The sequence below is a fragment of the Miscanthus floridulus genome, chromosome 6 (assembly GCF_019320115.1).
Source record: "Miscanthus floridulus cultivar M001 chromosome 6, ASM1932011v1, whole genome shotgun sequence".
Classification (NCBI taxonomy): domain Eukaryota; kingdom Viridiplantae; phylum Streptophyta; class Magnoliopsida; order Poales; family Poaceae; genus Miscanthus; species Miscanthus floridulus.
In genome coordinates this window covers 91,031,301-91,048,886 of record NC_089585.1, presented here as the reverse complement: position 1 = coordinate 91,048,886, position 17,586 = coordinate 91,031,301, and the positions used below count along the sequence as shown (strand labels likewise).

General features: G+C 42.4%; 1 protein-coding gene and 1 pseudogene across 2 annotated transcripts; one reads left to right on the top strand and one right to left on the bottom strand.

The window, feature by feature from the left end:
- Positions 1 to 386: 386 nt before the first annotated feature.
- On the top strand, positions 387 to 13,462 carry LOC136460815 (beta-glucosidase 25-like; annotated as a pseudogene).
- On the bottom strand, positions 9,054 to 16,400 carry LOC136458611 (probable receptor-like protein kinase At5g20050). Of its 2 annotated transcripts, XR_010760030.1 has the most exons (3): positions 14,641 to 16,400; positions 14,021 to 14,146; positions 9,054 to 9,189 (listed from the first exon to the last, which is right to left on the bottom strand). XR_010760030.1 is itself a non-coding variant. In XM_066458550.1 (2 exons), the coding sequence occupies exon 1, from the start codon at positions 16,179 to 16,181 to the stop codon at positions 14,682 to 14,684; it is 1,500 nt and encodes a 499-aa protein (XP_066314647.1). In that variant the 5' UTR covers positions 16,182 to 16,400; the 3' UTR covers positions 12,987 to 14,146; positions 14,641 to 14,681. The 2 variants fall into 2 exon arrangements, 1 of the variants encoding a protein (XP_066314647.1); XM_066458550.1 differs by lacking the exon at positions 9,054 to 9,189 and having other exon boundaries at positions 12,987 to 14,146.
- Positions 16,401 to 17,586: the final 1,186 nt, after the last annotated feature.

Sequence of the window (17,586 nt, the reverse complement as noted above, 5' to 3'; positions counted from 1 at the left end):
CTTTGATAACAGTTCTTTGGATGCAAACCAGGTGGCCCACAGGACAAAGGAGGACATTGAGCTGCGATCAAGGGCGCTAAACAATTTCGCTTAGTTGAGAGTGTGATGTTGGATTGTGTGCCCTTAGGGGCCTAGGCTTACAGGCCTGTTGTATATAAACTCTCTTTTCCATCTTAATTGAGAGGCAGAGCTCCTGCCAGTTTTTCAAAAAAAAAGGGCTTCCAAGAGAAGTGAAGCTCACTAGCTCAGCCTTCAGTTGCTTCCCACGCTTCACCAACTGAACAAGGTTTATATATATCATATGATCCTACCTTGTACTTATTCTTAGAATAAGAAATCTATTAGTCAGTGCAACCAACTGAAGGATACGCCATGCATGGGTGGTTCATATCCTAGTCAGCTTTGCTGCTTGTGCTGAAGCTCTAAGGAGAGCAGACTTCCCTCAAGGTTTTGTCTTTGGCACTGCTTCTTCAGCTTACCAGGTGTGATCTCTTTGATTTCAACCGATGTGCTCTTAGTTCGATTTTTGATTCTGGTCAATATGCTATCAGTATAAAGGTGCTGTTAACGAGGGTCAACGTGGACCTACAATATGGGATACTCTCACAAGACCTGGTGAGATAATGAGGATTTTGTTGCAAGAAGTGCAGTAATGAGATGCTAATCTGTCCATAATTGTGACTCAATTAGCATTTATTTTGCAGGTCGGGTGATAGATTTCAGCAATGCAGATGTTGCTGTTGATCACTACCATCGTTATAAGGTAAGCTGTCAACGATTCATACATGCCTCTGTTTTCTCATATTTGCTTAACTTCTATGACTAAGTACTTATCTGAATAAGAATATTGGTTGCACTGAAAACTATCCAGAAATGACAAGCCTAACATTTGACTAGCAGGAATATGTGGACTTGATTAAGGACATTGGCATGGATGCATACCGGTTCTCTATCTCATGGTCACGTATCTTTCCAAGTATGTAATAAAAAAATTCTTTGTAAAATATTTTTTTCTTTTAGCACTAGGTACTACATAGTTTATGATTTTTCTTGCTACATTGGAACTGGTGAACCTAATGAAGAAGGTTTGAATTACTATAACGGCCTCATAGATACTCTATTAGAAGGTATTTCATCTTCTAAATTTCAGTGCCTCAAATCTGAATTGCTGCTGTCAGTTTCTGATTATTTTTCTTTGGTTTCCTCTATATTTGTGGGGCCAGGTATACAACCATACTCCGTATGTAACACTCTTTCACTGGGACCTTCCGCAAGCATTAGAAGACAGATATGGTGGATGGTTAAACTCCCAAATCGTGTATGCAACTATTATATCGTCTCCCTTTTTAGGAAACCATCGCTTACACTATCTATATAGCATAAAACTAGATAGATTGAGGGAAAGTGGTTTCATCAATGTTTGCACCGGCAGAGGCAGGGGGCCTAGCAGGGGCCGTGCCCCTCCCCCCACCCCCCAAGCACAGTGATTTTTAAAAGTACCTATAAAAAATTCAATTGCATATTAACAAAATATATTATTTCACTCTTTTTTGTGATAAATATTGTGTTTTTTCTTATGAGTACTAAATATATATGTAAAAACGTTGAAAAACTAATGAGACATACATTTGTTGTACACATTTATCATGTTTATGAGGTGTCATCGTATTGTCTGGACCCCTTGATCAAAAGTTCTGGTTCGCCACTAAATGTTTGACAGCTAAATTATGCAGGGATAATTTCATTCACTATGCCTCTACTTGCTTCAAGGAATTTGGAGACAGAGTGAAACACTGGATCACTTTCAATGAGCCCCATAATTTTGCGATTGATGGCTATGACCTTGGCATTCAGGCACCTGGGAGGTGTTCTATTCTGTCTCATATATTCTGTAGGGAGGGAAAATCGTCAACTGAACCGTATGTTGTAGCTCACAACATACTCTTAGCGCATGCTGGTGCTTTTCATGCTTATAAGCAGCATTTCAAGGTAATTTACTATAAACGCATCCACGAGATGTATCAAAAAGTAAACAAAAATGATTTTATGTATTCATTGCAGAAAGAACAAGGAGGTATCATTGGCATTGCACTTAATTCAAAGTGGTATGAACCATTGTCAGATGTTGATGAGGACACGGAGGCAGCAGCAACGAGCAATGGACTTTGAGCTTGGATGGTGATACATCTACCACAATTTTGATATGACTACGTCAATTCAATTCCTCTGTAGTTGCAATACATAGCTGCTGCTCATAATATTAATTGTGAAATTTTCCAAGTGTGAATACAGGTTCCTGGATCCCTTAATGTTTGGCCACTATCCTCCTTCTATGCAGAAACTTGCGGGTGATAGGCTGCCTCAGTTTTCAACTCAGGCTTCGAAGTTAGTATCAGGCTTACTAGATTTTGTGGGCATAAACCACTATACCACATTGTATGTTAGGAACGACAGAATGCTGATCAGGAAACTTGTAATGAATGATGCTTCAACTGATGTTGTAGTCATACCCAGTGTTCTAAATCTCCGGATATAAAGTTTAGCGGCACCCTCGTCGATCCGCTATAGCCGCTAATAGCCGATATTATCGCCGCTACTTATCTACTAATAATCACAGCCTCATCAATCCTCGCCACACACGTTCCTACCGAGGCCTGCACTCCTTTATTAGTTTCCTTGTCCAAGGTCCAACTCGTGACTCCTCTGGCCTGCATTCTCTATCTCTCTCCACTGCAACACGTCTCTGGCCCTCTCTGCTGCTCTGACGGAAGGCCGGCGCGGAGCAGTGAGGTGCGACAGCTTCGCGACGCTAAATCACGCAATGTTTAGCGGATTTCGCGCGCTATATCCGGCTATTAGCGGGTTCCAACACCTAGCGCTAAAAGTTAGATATCTTAGCTGCAGCCATGTCCAGCGGAGATCTCCGGCTATAGCTGCCGCTATAGCCGGAGATTTAGAACCATGGTCATACCTACTGGTTAGTCTTGTTAAACAAGTGAGTCTACCCCCATTTCCCCTCCCCCCCCCCCCCCCCCCCCCCCTATTTTCTTGTCTCCACTCTACTGCTTATAGACATGGAAAGAAAAGAAAATAGGAGAACCGGTACAATTTTTTCCTCAGCTAACTTGTTCTACTTCTAGTTTCCATCCTCTAGTCATCAAATGTTAAATTGACAGCTGTGTTTGTCAACTTCCAGGCAGCCTCAGGATGACTGCACATAGTACCCTGGGGCATGTTCAAGCTGATGAAGCACATCAAAGAAAAGTATGGAAATCCACCTGTGATCATTACTGAAAACGGTAAGTGGCTGTTAGGTGATTTAACTTCGCCGGGAAAACTCAGCCCCTGGAACTTTAGAGTTAAAATTGTGATGTCTATAACAAAGTTTACTTACAGGAAAAAGAAGTAAAGCGAAGGTGGAAATTTGACTTTGTCAAAAAGATTCCGTCTTCGCTGGTGAAAAGAAGAAAGAAAGATTAGGCGAAGACAAAAGTTTGACTTTGCCTAACATTCTGAGAGAAGAAGAAAATCAGAGCAGAAACCAACTAAGTCTAGAAGACGAAGACATCGATGAAGTTGATGTACAAAAATCCAAGAATGAAGACTCAAAAGGGAAAAAAGACCACTTCGCCCTTGTAGTTGAAAAGGGTTGTAACTATTTGAGTCAGAGGCAAAATAGTCATTTTATGTAAAATGCGAAGATTAAGACCCCTATAAATACCCCCTCTGACATGTATAGTGGATCACGAAATGAATACAACTTTGTCTTATGTTCAAACTTTGATGCTTCAGTGATTTCTTACCCAACATCTGGCGCTCACCGTTTGTGTGTGCTCGAAAATTCTCACGGCCACGCGAAGCTAATGGGCAGACCTAACAAGAGAGTTACCACTGAGGTAACTGAAGATGACCCACCAACAGTCGAAGACCAAAGTCTCGAAAAAGATACACCCTAAGACTCAAGCTCTTCAAAGGCAAGCGAAGCCGAAGAACAAAGACTCAAAGAATTAGAAGAACAAGTGCTGAGAAAGCAAAAAGAACTTGAAGAATGTCGCGCACGAGCAAGAGAAAAGTCTCTCAAACAAAGAATAGAAGAAGCCCAAGCCACTCTTTGAGAACTAAATGAACAACTCCGAAGCGCAAGCCATGAAGTTATACATTTAGATGAACCAAATTCAGCAACAAAAGCTTCTCAAGAGAAGAATTCCCAAAAGTCATTCATATCAATTGATACAAGCTCTCCCCTAGTCAATAAATTTGCAGCTAGCACAATGGCCCTTGGGGTACAAATTCAACATAATACCAACTTTCGATGGCCAATCTGACCCAAGGCAATTTTTTATGAGTTTCGAAGCCGCAACAATTTCTGGGGGTGGCAATGAAACTACATTAGCAAAATCTCTTGTCATGGCAGTTAAAGGACCAGCACAACAATGGTACTCTTCACTAAAAGCAAAATCCATACATTCATGGGATCAACTTAAAGCAAATTTACTTGTAGACTTTCAAGAATTCTAACCAGCTGGCCTCACAGATATAGATCTGTTCAATTACAAGCAACAAATCAAAGAGCCCCTGAGCCAGTACTTCAAAACATTCATTCAAATCAAGGCACAAATTCCAAATATCCCAGACGAAGTGGTGATAATAGCCGCAATCAAACGGCTTCGATTAGGCCAATGTGCTTCTCATCTTGCTCCAGAAAAACCAAGTACAGTTGCTGAGCTTTACAAAGTCATTCAAAAATATTACAAGTCAGACGATGATTACAGAAAAAGAATTGAAGAAGAAAACAACTTCAAGGCTCAAATCAAGTAAAGCAACAACTTCCATACTCCAAGACCAAACAACTATGAGCGAAGACCATTTACACCGCACAATCAAGTCAATCAAATTGAGAATGACAATAATTCAACAACTGGAGGTGAATTATGACTTCCAAGCGAAGTCAACGCGTTGCCTTCTCAAAAAAGTGAGGGGACAACGTTTTTTCAAAATTCACTAAGGTGAATTAAGACTTCCAAGCGAAGTCTATGCGTTGCCTTCGCAAAAAAGTGAGGGGACGACATTTTTTTAAATTCACTAAGGTAAATTATGACTTCCAAGCGAAGTCTACGCGTTGCCTTGTCAAAAAAGTGAGGGGACGACGTTTTTTTAAATTCACTAAGATGAATTATGGACTCCAAACGAAATCTAACACGTTGCCTTCGCAAAAAATGAGGGGACGATATTTTTTTCCAAAATTCACTAAAATTATGACTTCAAAATGAAGTCTAAACATTGCCTTCGTAAAACATTCAAACATCCATATGAAACAAAATACGCATAATTAAAATTAATTATGAAACAGAATCATTTATTACAGATTACAACACTAGGAGACAAATTATACATCAAAAAGTTTCAATCAGTCACTTTCTGAAGCTACAATAGTTGCAACTTCACTAATTAAATCTTCAACAACTTTGTCCAACACACGATCAACTTTTGAGCATACAAAGTCTTCAGAAATAAAGCTCGGTGAAGCACTTGAACATGATGACCGGGAAAAATAAAAATGTCAAAACATTCCTTATCCAGTACAATCTTGATAAAAAAAGAAAGAACCAGCAGCTACCTTAGAAAATTTGCTGAAGTCAACAACTCATAGCAAACAAGGTTTGTTGTTTCCAGCAATTAGATTTTTAGATTCAAAATCTAAAACAACATACATTATCAGCAAAATAATCACATCAAAAAACAAACAAAAGACATCATAACTTAATGCTTACGCCAGCTTACGTTCAGCAAATAAATCAAACGTTGGGTTCGCCTCATCAGTTGCTTACTCCAACCACAACGAAGGTTCAATGACAAAGTTGTCCTTACACATTAACAACGGCATAACACTAACTTCATCCTGCTCAGTTCAATATTTACAAATGTCAAATGTCTTTTAAAACCTCAGCCCTCAACTAAAAATCTAAAACTAACTACGAAGACAACTAAAATAGATGATCACCAACATCATCATCCCTAGCACTCTCCTCCTCACGCTTGTCCTGCTCCTTCTACTCCTTTTCATTAGCAGCAATTTCCTTCTCAAGCTGCTGCAAAAAGAAAACCGAATGTTAAGATATAAAGAAAAGAGAAAAAAACAAAAAAGAGAAAACTTCAATATAACCTTCTCCATCTTCTTCTTCGTCTTCATGAAAGCACTCACTCTGCCACCCAAATTCCAATATTGGTTAAAATATTTCTTGCAAAGCAATTGAGTCTCAGAAGAAACTTGACTCAACAACTCCACAGAAGGAAACATATAATCTTTATCCAGCATTTGCTCATATAAAGGATCTTTTGCCTCTTTCATCAAATGGAAAAGTGCATGAGTTGCGTACACACAACTCAAATCGGCACTAGTCTGAATAACTATTGGCAAATCCTCGTATTGACGACATAACCAAGCAAAGAATGGATCAAATTCTCCAAGCTCCCAGCAAGGATCTTCTGGCTTCACACCAAACTTGTCATAACAATTCTTGCAAAGTTCCCATAAATGATTACACTTGTCATGAAAATTTTGATCTTTCTCAGCAGACTTCTTCTCAAGGTAATTTTTCTCCTTCACAATTTTAATAAAATCTTTCTTCAAATTATCAAATTCTTCAATCTTTGTCTCAAGCTTGGCCCCAACAGAGATACATCTTGATTCCATATTATGGAGAGCCTCAACTGTTTCTACTCTTTCTTTTTCTTTAGTAGCAAGCTGAGACTTCAAAGACTTAATTTCTTCAAGCAAACCTTTCTCACGAAGTGCCACATTCTTTGCTTCTTCTTCAATAGATTTGCGCAAACTCCTTTGCAAAAGAGCATTCTACAAAATTCAACAACATAAAATATTAAGTCGCGAAGTCAAATCAACATACGAAAGTCAAATCAACATACAAAGACAAAAAAAATACATACGTACCTTGTAAACCATAATAACACTTGCATCTGCTAACTCAAGGGAAGATTTCCTAGCAAGTTGAGCCTCAGCATCAGGAAATGCGAAGGCATCCTCAATATACTTTGACAACTTTAGCTCTGACTTCTTTGGCATAATGCGAAATCTGTCCAAGCCAATTCCAACAAATTTAAAAGTGTCTAAATTCACACCTTGAGCTTGGCAGCAATCCATGCACCTCTTGTATGCTTTAGGGTCAACTCCACCAGGAATTGTTTCTAGAGTTTCGGTAGGAGTAGCAGGTTCCTAAGCAACATCCTTGATTTTTCCAATATCAACGGTTGTTTCCTTTTGAGATGAAGGATCAAGGAAAAATTCCTCTACAACAAAAAATAAACAAAGTCTAAAATAAGAACAACAGAAATATAAACTCAAAATCAAACAACAAAAAAATAATAAGCAAACTTACCCGTAGAAACACCTTCTCAAGTTGACATGCAACTTTTTCACCAGTATTCACATCAATTGTGGACTCGGTAAGACGAGAAGCACGGGCATTTTTAGCCTCTTCATAAAAAACATCATCAGAATCATCGAAATCAAGGGTAACGGTAGTAGTACCCTTACCCTTGTGAACCTTAGCTTTTCGAGCATCAGTCTCCCTAGGCGCACCTCCCAAATCAGTATCTTGCATCACAACTTGGGGAGGAGAGGCAACATGGAGAGTAGCACCAACATCTCCTGCAGTTCCTCGAGGAGTTTCAGCAACAAATCTTTAAACAGGAGAAGAAGTAGGAACAGCTAGGGAAGAAGGCAAAGTGTCTTCGCCAACATTTTTTGGAGGTGAAGACAAACTAGCCTCACCAACATCTTCACTAGAATGTAAATTGGCCCCCAAATTCTAGAAATAGTCACCAAGCAGAGTCAACATAGGCGGAGTCAAACCACTAGAATTAAAAATTAAACTAATCATTCTCACCTTATCATAACGAACCTGTTGACTAAGAATCTCTTGACTGTCAACATCAAAACCCAAATCAACTTCATCTCCTGCAACCTTTTCTAAATCAAAAGAAGCTAAAACCTTCTTTTTCTTGCTAGTCTTCTTAGTAAGTTGTCCACCAGCTCTCTTCTTCTTTGTAACATTTTCTATGCCCGGCTTCGCAGAATGAGTATAAGCTGGTGGAGGTCTTTCATCATATTTGATTTGGGCAATTTCAAAAATTCTATTCAAACGCTTATAATCTTTTCCAAGAATTTTGCCCAACAAATGTTTCTCCTTCAAAAATTTGCCTAGAATCTCAACTGCCTTAACTTCAACAGCAGAAATAAAATCTTCATCTCTTGTATACTTCTTCGGGCGAAAAGCTTCTTTGTCAAGATAAATATAATCCTTCCCCCTCACAACTTTTTTATGAAAATGAACAAAACTCCAACTCTTCTTAATTGGCCAAACTTGAGCTGCAATATATTCTTCGCAAAGATCACGAGCACTTTGCAGATTAGCAGTCAACTTGTAAGCCTTCTCACAAATCTTTGAATTATTTGTACTAGGAAATTCAGGCTTGCAATAAAAAACATTTCTCCCCATTTTCGCAGCCAATGGATAACGCTTCACAATCTTCCTTGACTCATCCTTTTCTTCAACCATTGGAACCGTATGATAAAACCAATACCGATACCAATTTTCAACCCATTTATTCTTGGAAGCTGGAGAAATTTGCTTAGTACCTCGAGCAGGTTTAAAACTGCAGCAACCAAAGTACTTAATTATAGTCTTCCCATCCACATTCTTACTCCTAAACTGAGTATGCATCTCATGAAGAGCACAAAAGCCCTGATATCCAAGTTTACATCTTGAGACTTTATTGCCCAAATAAAAAGAGCAATCTTCACAATTCCATTAGGAGTCAGATGATGCATTTCTATATTATATGCCTTCAGAATTTCTTAAAGAAAGTCTTGACACAGCATACGAAGTCCAGCTGCAAATTGATTTCAAAAACCACACATTCATGAGGCTTCGGATCAGGAACTACTTTATTTCTAGGCCAACGAACAGATGCCCTCTCCACCATCCGATTAGTCACCATCCAATCCAACTCTTTATCATCCATCAAAGTTTAGCCAAACTTTAAAGACTTCGTGTCATCACCAACCAACTCGGACTCAGACGTAGAAACATCCGATAAATCTTCACCCAAGTCAGATTGATTAGATCCAACTGGAGAGTTTGCAGAAGCATTCTTCTCTTGACCAGACATCTAGAAAATAAGAAACTTCTCATCAAAATAAATAATAAAAACAACAACAACAGAAGAAAGAAAGAAAATAGAAACAAACAAATTTAAAACTAACGTTTAGCCAACAAAAACTTTTACCATTAGAAAGAAATAGTCTACGGAAAAGAGTTTGGCTCCGCTAAAATTTTTCGACTTCACTTCAAAGAAAATTTTAGCAGCACCTCCCCGTTTTCGATAAAGTAGCAAAAATAGAGGAAGGGACCGAAGTATATATAGACGGCTTCGGGTCAAACCTAACGGTTTAGCTTTCGACAGTCAAATACAACCGTTGCAATTCAAAAAACAACAACTGTTCACAGTATAACGGCTATAAACGTCTACTCCAAAGTTCGGGACGACGTTTTTTGTCTTCGTTTTAAATCCAAACTTCGCGGGATTCAGACCTGTGGAGTAGGTCTTCGCCCCCGAGGGGCTACTGTTGGGGGATTTAACTTCGCCAGGAAAACTCAGCCCCTGAAACTTTGGAGTTAAAATTATGATTTCTATAACAAAGTTTACTTGTAGGAAAAAAAGTAAAGCGAAGGTGAAAATTTGACTTCGTCAGAAAGATTCCGTCTTCGCTAAAAAGATTTCATCTTCGCTGGTGAAAAGAAGAAAGCAAGATTAGGCAAAGAGAAAAGTTTGACTTCGCCTAACATTCTGAGAGAAGAAGAAAATCAGAGCAGAAACCAACTAAATCTAGAAGACGAAGACATCGATGAAGTTGATGTACAAAAGTCGAAGAATGGAGACTCAAAAGGGAAAAAAGACCACTTCACCCTTGTAGTTGAAAATGGTTGTAACTATTTGAGTCAGGAGCAAAATAGTTATTTTATATAAAGTACGAAGACTAGGACCCCTATAAATACCCCCTCTGACAAATAAATACAACTTTGTTTTGTGTTTAAACTTTGATGCTCGGGTAATTTCTTACCCAACAGTGGCTAAAAAGGATTCTAGTATTAATAGCTGATAAAAGTTTCTCCCTCGAAAAAATCACTAGCATAAGAGGGGTTTAACTGGCAGGCATGGATGATGCGAACACTCCGTTTTCGAGATTAGAGAATGATCTGCAGGGTGATAAACGGATACAGTTTTCTTTCAAAAAAAAAAGATAAACGGATACAGTACCACGACGACTACATGTCTAACCTCCTAGGTGCAATAAGGTGAAGCTCCCAGCCCATGCATCTGACTGGAATAGCCATAGCCAACAGTGTCCATCAGCAATACTTTGTTCGATCTTGCCCCTCAATGGCTGTTCGACCTGAATCATTGCAGGAAGGAAGGCTGCAACGTCCACGGCTACTTCGTATGGTCACTGCTCGATAACTAACTCTGGGTACACGGTTTGGACTCTACTACGTTGACTACAACAACAACCTGACAAGGATACCCAAGGCGTACTACCGGATTCAGGTTCTTTGCCTGAGGCACTCGGCAAAGGCTAGATTGCACTCGGCAAAGCCTTTGCCGAGTGCGGCACTCGGCAAAGCACACACGGCAAAAAATTGATCGGCAAAGCACTCTTTGCCGAGTGTATTTTATCGGGCACTCGGCAAAGAAAAGCAACCGTCACAGCGTCGGTCCCGTTGAAGATCACTTTGCCAAGTGTCAACTCTGCAGGCACTCGACAAAGATTTTTTAATTTTTTTTAAAAAATTTCTTTGCCGAGTGCCAACCCGTGAGGCGCTCGGCAAAGATTTTTTTTTAAAAAAAAATTCTTTGCCGAGTGCCAAACCGTGAGGCACTCGGCAACGAGTTTTTTTTTTGAATTTTTCTTTGCCGAGTGCCAACCCTCCAGGCACTCGGCAAAGATTTTTTATTTTTTTAAAAAAATTCTTTGCCGAGCGCCAACCCGGAAGGCACTCGGCAAAGAGCTTTTATTTTTTTTTCAAAATTTTCTTTGCCGAGTGCCAACCCTCTAGGCACTCGGCAAATATTTTTTATTTTTTTTTAAATTCTTTGCCGAGCGCCAACCCGGAAGGCACTCGGCAAAGAGCTTTTATTTTTTTTGAAAATTTTCTTTGCCGAGTGCCAACACGCCAGACACTCGGCAAAGTTTAATTTTTTTTAATTTCTTTGCCGAGTGTTATAGTAACAGCACTCGGCAAAGCTGGAAAATCTGTTTTCTGGTCGCCCATTTTGCCAGCTTTGCCGAGCGTTGTGACAATTGCGCGCAACACTCGGCAAAGTGATCCAAAACGGCAATTTTTTTTTACATTCCATCATGACAAATACATTCATACAAACATATATCACATATATATCTCATCCATCGCATATATATCTCATCCATCCACACATCCATCCGCCCATATCACATCCATCACAATATATAATAATAAGTGCTCAAGTCCATCCAAATAAGTTCACAAGTCCATCAAAGTCCACAAGTGCATCACAAGTATATCACAAGTCCATCACCAAGTGAACAACAAATGTAAAAAATACAACATGCACTCATCTCGGCCATTGCGACTGTGGTGAAGGCCCAGATGCATCATTCGTAGGTGCATGAGGTGGATTATTCGAATCACCGTCAGATGGAGACTGCATAAAGGAGAAAAAATTGCATGTGAGACAAGATTATTTTGATAGCTAATCTAGGACGATAGAGGCCATACAAGCAAAGCACAAGCAAAAGTAAAAAACTTTGATACTCACAGGAGTAACTGCAGCTACAGGACGCGGAGACGAAGGTGGAACCAACAACCCAGGTGGCAGAGACAAGCCCATACGTTGCCCAAGCCCTTGTAGGAAATCCGTAATGTCCATCAGCCTCTGCACCTGGGCCTGCCGCTCGGCCCACTCGGTCTCCAGCTGGGCCCCTAGCTCCTGACGTTCCTTCATTTCTTGTTCCAGCCGGGCCTGCAATATTTTACTCCAATGTTTCAGTAATGCAAAACTAATTAAGATGTGTAAAGATCAATGTATGACGAGTAAAACAGGAATAACCTCGAGTGCGTCGATCCGGTGCTGTGCAGCGGTCGGCCGTGTGCGAATGACCGGGCTCTCGCTCGTGCTCCGTGCTCGGATCTGGGAGAGAGAGGGAGTAGAGGCCGTGTCGATGACGCCGTCGCCAAGCCAGAACCGCCCATGCTTCTTGCCTTGCGCCGCCCTCATGACGGCCTCTCCATCGAAGTCCTGGGTGCTCGGATCGTGGTATGCCCCATGGAGCGACCTCGCCACCTCAGTGTACTCACTGATGCGGGAGTGGACGCTCGGGTTCGTATATGCCTCGGGCGGGTCCTCCAGGTTGAAGAAGACGTCGGACGTCGCCTTGCCCTTGTGGGCCATACACCATGCCTGGAAGTCTGAGCAAGCCTGGCCACTATGTGACGCCGACTGCGAGAAAGACAGCACGATGATTAGAAATCAGACAGAACTGAGCGTGACAATAGATAAATCAATTCGCGTACCCATGCTTGTTTGTATCCGACGAGGTTGTGGCTACCTTGATGGTGTGCTGGACCTTGCATCAGTAAACGACGGTCCCGGGCATCCCTGTGCATCTTGAGGTACTCCTCCGTGAACCACCTGTCCACCACCATCGCCCAGCACTCGGGATACGCTTGGCACCACCAGGGAATCACCTACACGTCATCAAGTATTGGACATATAAGAAGATCAAATTAAATCAACTTAATCTCAAAACGAATCAATATTGATGTTCTTCATTTACCTTAAGGTACTGCTCCTGGGTCAGCTGCATCTCTCTTGCGTCTTTCTTGGTTTTCCTCTCTCCAAGCTTCGACCCGTAGTAGGTTACCATCTGTACATGGTTGTTTTAGAGATTTTAGGATTTTTTTTGGAGAACACTAGATCATTTCTCATTTTCCACAAAGCCTAACCCACTCCAGCTATTACAAACCATGAGAGCTTGTTTTTGCTTCCATTGTCTCTGCCGTTTTTGCTTCCATTGTCTCTGCTCAAGCAAAACTCCTAAATTTTTTCAATGGATACTGGTATCCTCGACCAACCCAAGCTATTTCTCAGCCAACACCAAGTCACAATAGCTATAGGACATCTAAATAGAAGATGATCCACAATTTCCTCTTTACCACAGAATTTCAATCCTGGGACCCATTCCAGTTCCTTCTTTTCAATTTTTCTACTATCTGAATCCTGTCATGCCAAGCCATCCATAGAAATATCTGCACTTTTAGCAGATTTTTTGTTGTCCAGATCTCCATCATCTTCACATCTCTGATTCTCGTAAAGGTTATGAATTTGTACATGCTTTTAGTTGTGAACTTACCTGAATTCTCTAACTTCAAAGTTCCATGTTACCTTGTCACTCTCTTCTGTTAGATTTATGCTCACTAGTTTCTCTATCAACTCCTTCAGTTTCTCTATCAACAATTTCTTCTAAAATCCAAATTCCACTCTCTTCTCCCAGCCCCTCCGTTGAGATTTCTTGGTTATGGCAGATTTTTAAACACGTTTGGAAGGCTGTCTTTAAAGGGCATTCCTCTAATCAGACATCTTCCCAAATAAAATCTTGTCTGTCTACCACTCTCCACAATGCCTTTACCCCTTTCATACCACTCTCTAACTGAATGTAAGCACTGCCAAAACTGTGATCCACCCCTGCTATTACTTTGACAAAAACCTTTCCCTCTAGCTGAGTCAAATCTTTGATGGAGGCCCTCATAAGAAACTACCCACTACCACTACCCATGCATATAATAAGAAACTACCCACTCCACCACTAGTATTACTAATGCAAGAGCAAAAAAAAGGATAGAAAGAAAAAGCAAAACAAAGTGGCTTGAAAAACAGCGGTGAACAGGCAATTTTATTATCCCACCATGGTTGGATTCTAAGATCATCATGTCCATCTTGTCAATCCGTCCTTAACGATCGCGTTGAGGAACTCCTCGTTTCTCGCCATCAATTTTCAGTGTTGTAGAAAGCCCTGGATCTTGTACGTTACCTGTATAGGAGATTTAAGTGAGATGTTAGAGAAGACAGAAGACCCAATTGTTCCTGGTCTTCCACAAGCTCTAGCCCACTCCAGCCAACACAAATATTTTCCACCAGACATCCTTTGCCTCTTGGTTCTCCCCAAAAAAAATCCTGAAAATCTCTCAACGAAGTTGGTATTCGGCAAAAAATTGATTTCTCAACAATTTTTGTCTCCTGTACCATCAGCAGAATTGGCAATTGGCATCCATATTCTTTTTAGCACCGTACAACAGTACAAGTTTTGCTCATTTGAGGATCAAGGGCCAAATAATTCCACATTCTAGATACTGTCTGCCAAGTACTATAAAAGAGTTACAATTGACATCCACATGAAAAAAAAAATTAAAACTCATACGATGAAGTTCAATTTGTATTAAAAAAACTACATTTAATTTGAAGCAAAATTTTATAAAGTATAACTATTGAAATAAAGAGACACTATTGTCACTTGTCAGTACTCACTGCTCAGTACCACTGTTCTGCGTGACCGCCGAGGAAAGAGGCTACGTAAAATTCACGCCGGGCGACCGACGGCACTCCGGCGGCAGATCGGCGGCAGTACGCCCCTCGAGCATTTCCACAACAGTGAGCATGCTGGGTCTCAGCTCCCGCTGGTGCTGGACGCAGCAGAGCGCCACTCTTACCAGCGCCTCCACCTCCCCCTCATCCACGGGCGCCATGGTCGCGTCGACAAGCTCCATGAGCTCGCCTCGCGCCATCTTCTCCCGCACGACGCGCGCGAAGAAGTCCGGAGTCTCGGACGAGTCCCTGCTGGCGACGTAGGCCCTGCGCCCGCCGACGAGCTCGAGGAGCGTCATGCCGTAGCTGTACACGTCGGACTTGGTGGACAGCGAGCTGAACCATATCTCCGGCGCCATGTACCCGGGCGTTCCCCTCCCGCAGGTGTCGACGCTGGTGAGGTCCTGGGCGATGGACATGGAGATGCCGAAGTCCGACACGTGCGCGCGGAAGCCGCCGTCGAGGAGGATGTTGGCCGGCTTGATGTCGAGGTGCAGGATCTGCCGGTGGCACTCGTGGTGGAGGTACGCGAGCGCCCTGGCAACGTCCACGGAGATGCGGCGCCGCGTCGGCCACGGCAGGAGGCGGCGCCTGTCCTCGCCGTTGAACAGCCACCAGTCCAGTGAGCCGTTCTCGAAGAACGGGTAGACAAGGTACTGGCCGTGGGTGGTGGCCCCCGGCACCCCTTGCACGAGGCAGTATCCCAGGAGGCGCACCAGGCTGCGCTGGTGCACGTTGGCGACGATGGAGATCTCTCTCAAGAACTCTTCCTCGCCGACAGGTTTGTAGCTGGTGATCCGCTTGACGGCGACCGCCGTGCCGTCGTCGAGGAGGCCCCGGAAGACTTCGGCGGAGCCGCCGCGCCCCACTACGGTTCCGAAGTCTCCGGTGACGGCTCGGATCTCGTCGTACGAGAACTTCCGCGGCAGGTCCTCGATGTGGAACGTGGTCTGCTGCACGGGAGTAGTAGAGGCTGCTTCTGCTGGCTTCAGCATCGTCGCAAGTGGCGCCTCTGGATCAGCAGCTGGAGCTTTGCCGCGGGCACGAAGGCGCCGGAGACAAGCCTGCACTAGAGAGCTAATCTTCCAGATGCAGTATACGAATAGAGCTATGAGATTGCAGGCGCGCATGACAATTACGGGAGCCCGCCTGTCGCCCTTGGAAGCCACACTGGGAGCTGCCGTGACAATCACTACAGCAAGTACACCAAGAAATACACCGGAAATAATCCTCCCTTCCCGATCGGACGAGGTGCAAATGTATAAGCAAGCGATTACAGCAAAGGACACTGATTGAAGAGCGATCTTTCCAGCGAAGCTATCAACAATTGGATGGTTGATATTGATCAAAATGAATACGGTGAACACAATCGCTACATGTAAAAGGACCTTCACTATCTTGCACAACACCGAGGCACAGGCGCAGCAGCATCCTCGACGAGGAGCTACGCCTACGCTAGAGTCGTCCAGACCTGAACCTGACATGGTTGGACTCTCGCAGAAGGAGATGAAAGAGAGATCAGAGATGCAAGATGTGCAATCGCGCAGCGGTAGGAATGGCGAGACTCTTAAACTACCAGCCTCCTGTTTGAGAAGAACGATCAAGTCAAGAACTTGGTGGCCATTCTAATCTCTTGCAAGGTGGGTATGGACTACGGAGTGGACAACTAATGCTGTGATGAAATAGACGTTTCTGACCGCTAGCCTCTACCATGACAATACACATGTTGGCAGTAATGGGATGTGAAGATAGTAGCATCATTTCTCGCAGTGTAAACTGAAGCCTGAAGGGGTCAAAGGAACTCTCTGTTTCTGCATTGGCAGTTGGGAGTTGGGACTGACATGACTCGGCTCAGCACAGTTGGGAGTTGGTCTACTTCAAAAACACCAAAATAAACCTATTTACATGTTTTTAAAAATATAAAAATATATATAGAGAGAGGCTTTTTATGATAGAAATGTTCACTACACCCCCTAGCACAGTCACTACTAGAAACACAACCTATGCCGACAGGGAAGTATAATAGCCGACGGGCAGTTGGGGGAAACCGTGAATGGCCAATAGTTAACCTGTTATCGACGGTTACAAGCTTTCCCGTCGGTCTTTGTATTGAATAGCCGACTATACAAACTATTCCCGAGCGTTAGATGTCGACCAGTCGGGCACTGCACTAGAAGGCCGAGAGGACAAATTAATTGCCAACGGTGTTAGTAACACCGTCGGTCTTTGTATTGAATAGCCGACGGTACAAACTATTCCCAAGCGTTAGATGTCGACTAGTCAGACACTGCACTAGAAGGCCGAGAGGGAAAATTAATTGCCAACGGTCTTAGTGAAACCGTCGGTCTTTGTATTGAATAGCCAATGGTCCAAACTATTTCCGAGTGTTAGATGTCAACCAGTCGGGCACTAAACTAAAAAAGGACGAGAGGGCAAATTAATTGCCAACGGTCTTAGTGAAACCGTCGGTCTTTGTATTGAATAGCCAACGGTACAAACTATTCCTGAGCGTTAGATGTTGACCAGTCAGGCACTACACTAGTAGACCGAGAGGATAAATTAATTGCCAACTGTCTTAGTGAAACCGACGGCAAATTGTTGTAATCCCCAACAGTCAGGTAAGGACGCTTGGCTATTGGGTGAACTATTACCGTTTTTTTGACTGCTGGCCTATGTATAGAATGACTAAAAATTTAATTATTTCCTAGTATAAGCACACGGTAATTACTTGGAGGGGCTAATGTAACGCTCAAGTATTATAGGAACCGATTTGGATTTTTGTAACATGCTTTTTTTAATCTACTACTTCCTAAAAAAATCGTCCACAGTGGCATAACCAATCTTCTCCGGTAAAAAAAATCATACACCGCACGCACAACTGTACAATTG

What these genes read in the sequence shown, in the direction of transcription:
- LOC136458611 (XM_066458550.1), bottom strand. Translation starts at nt 16,181, where the DNA reads ATGTCAGGTTCAGGTCTGGACGACTCTAGCGTAGGCGTAGCTCCTCGT.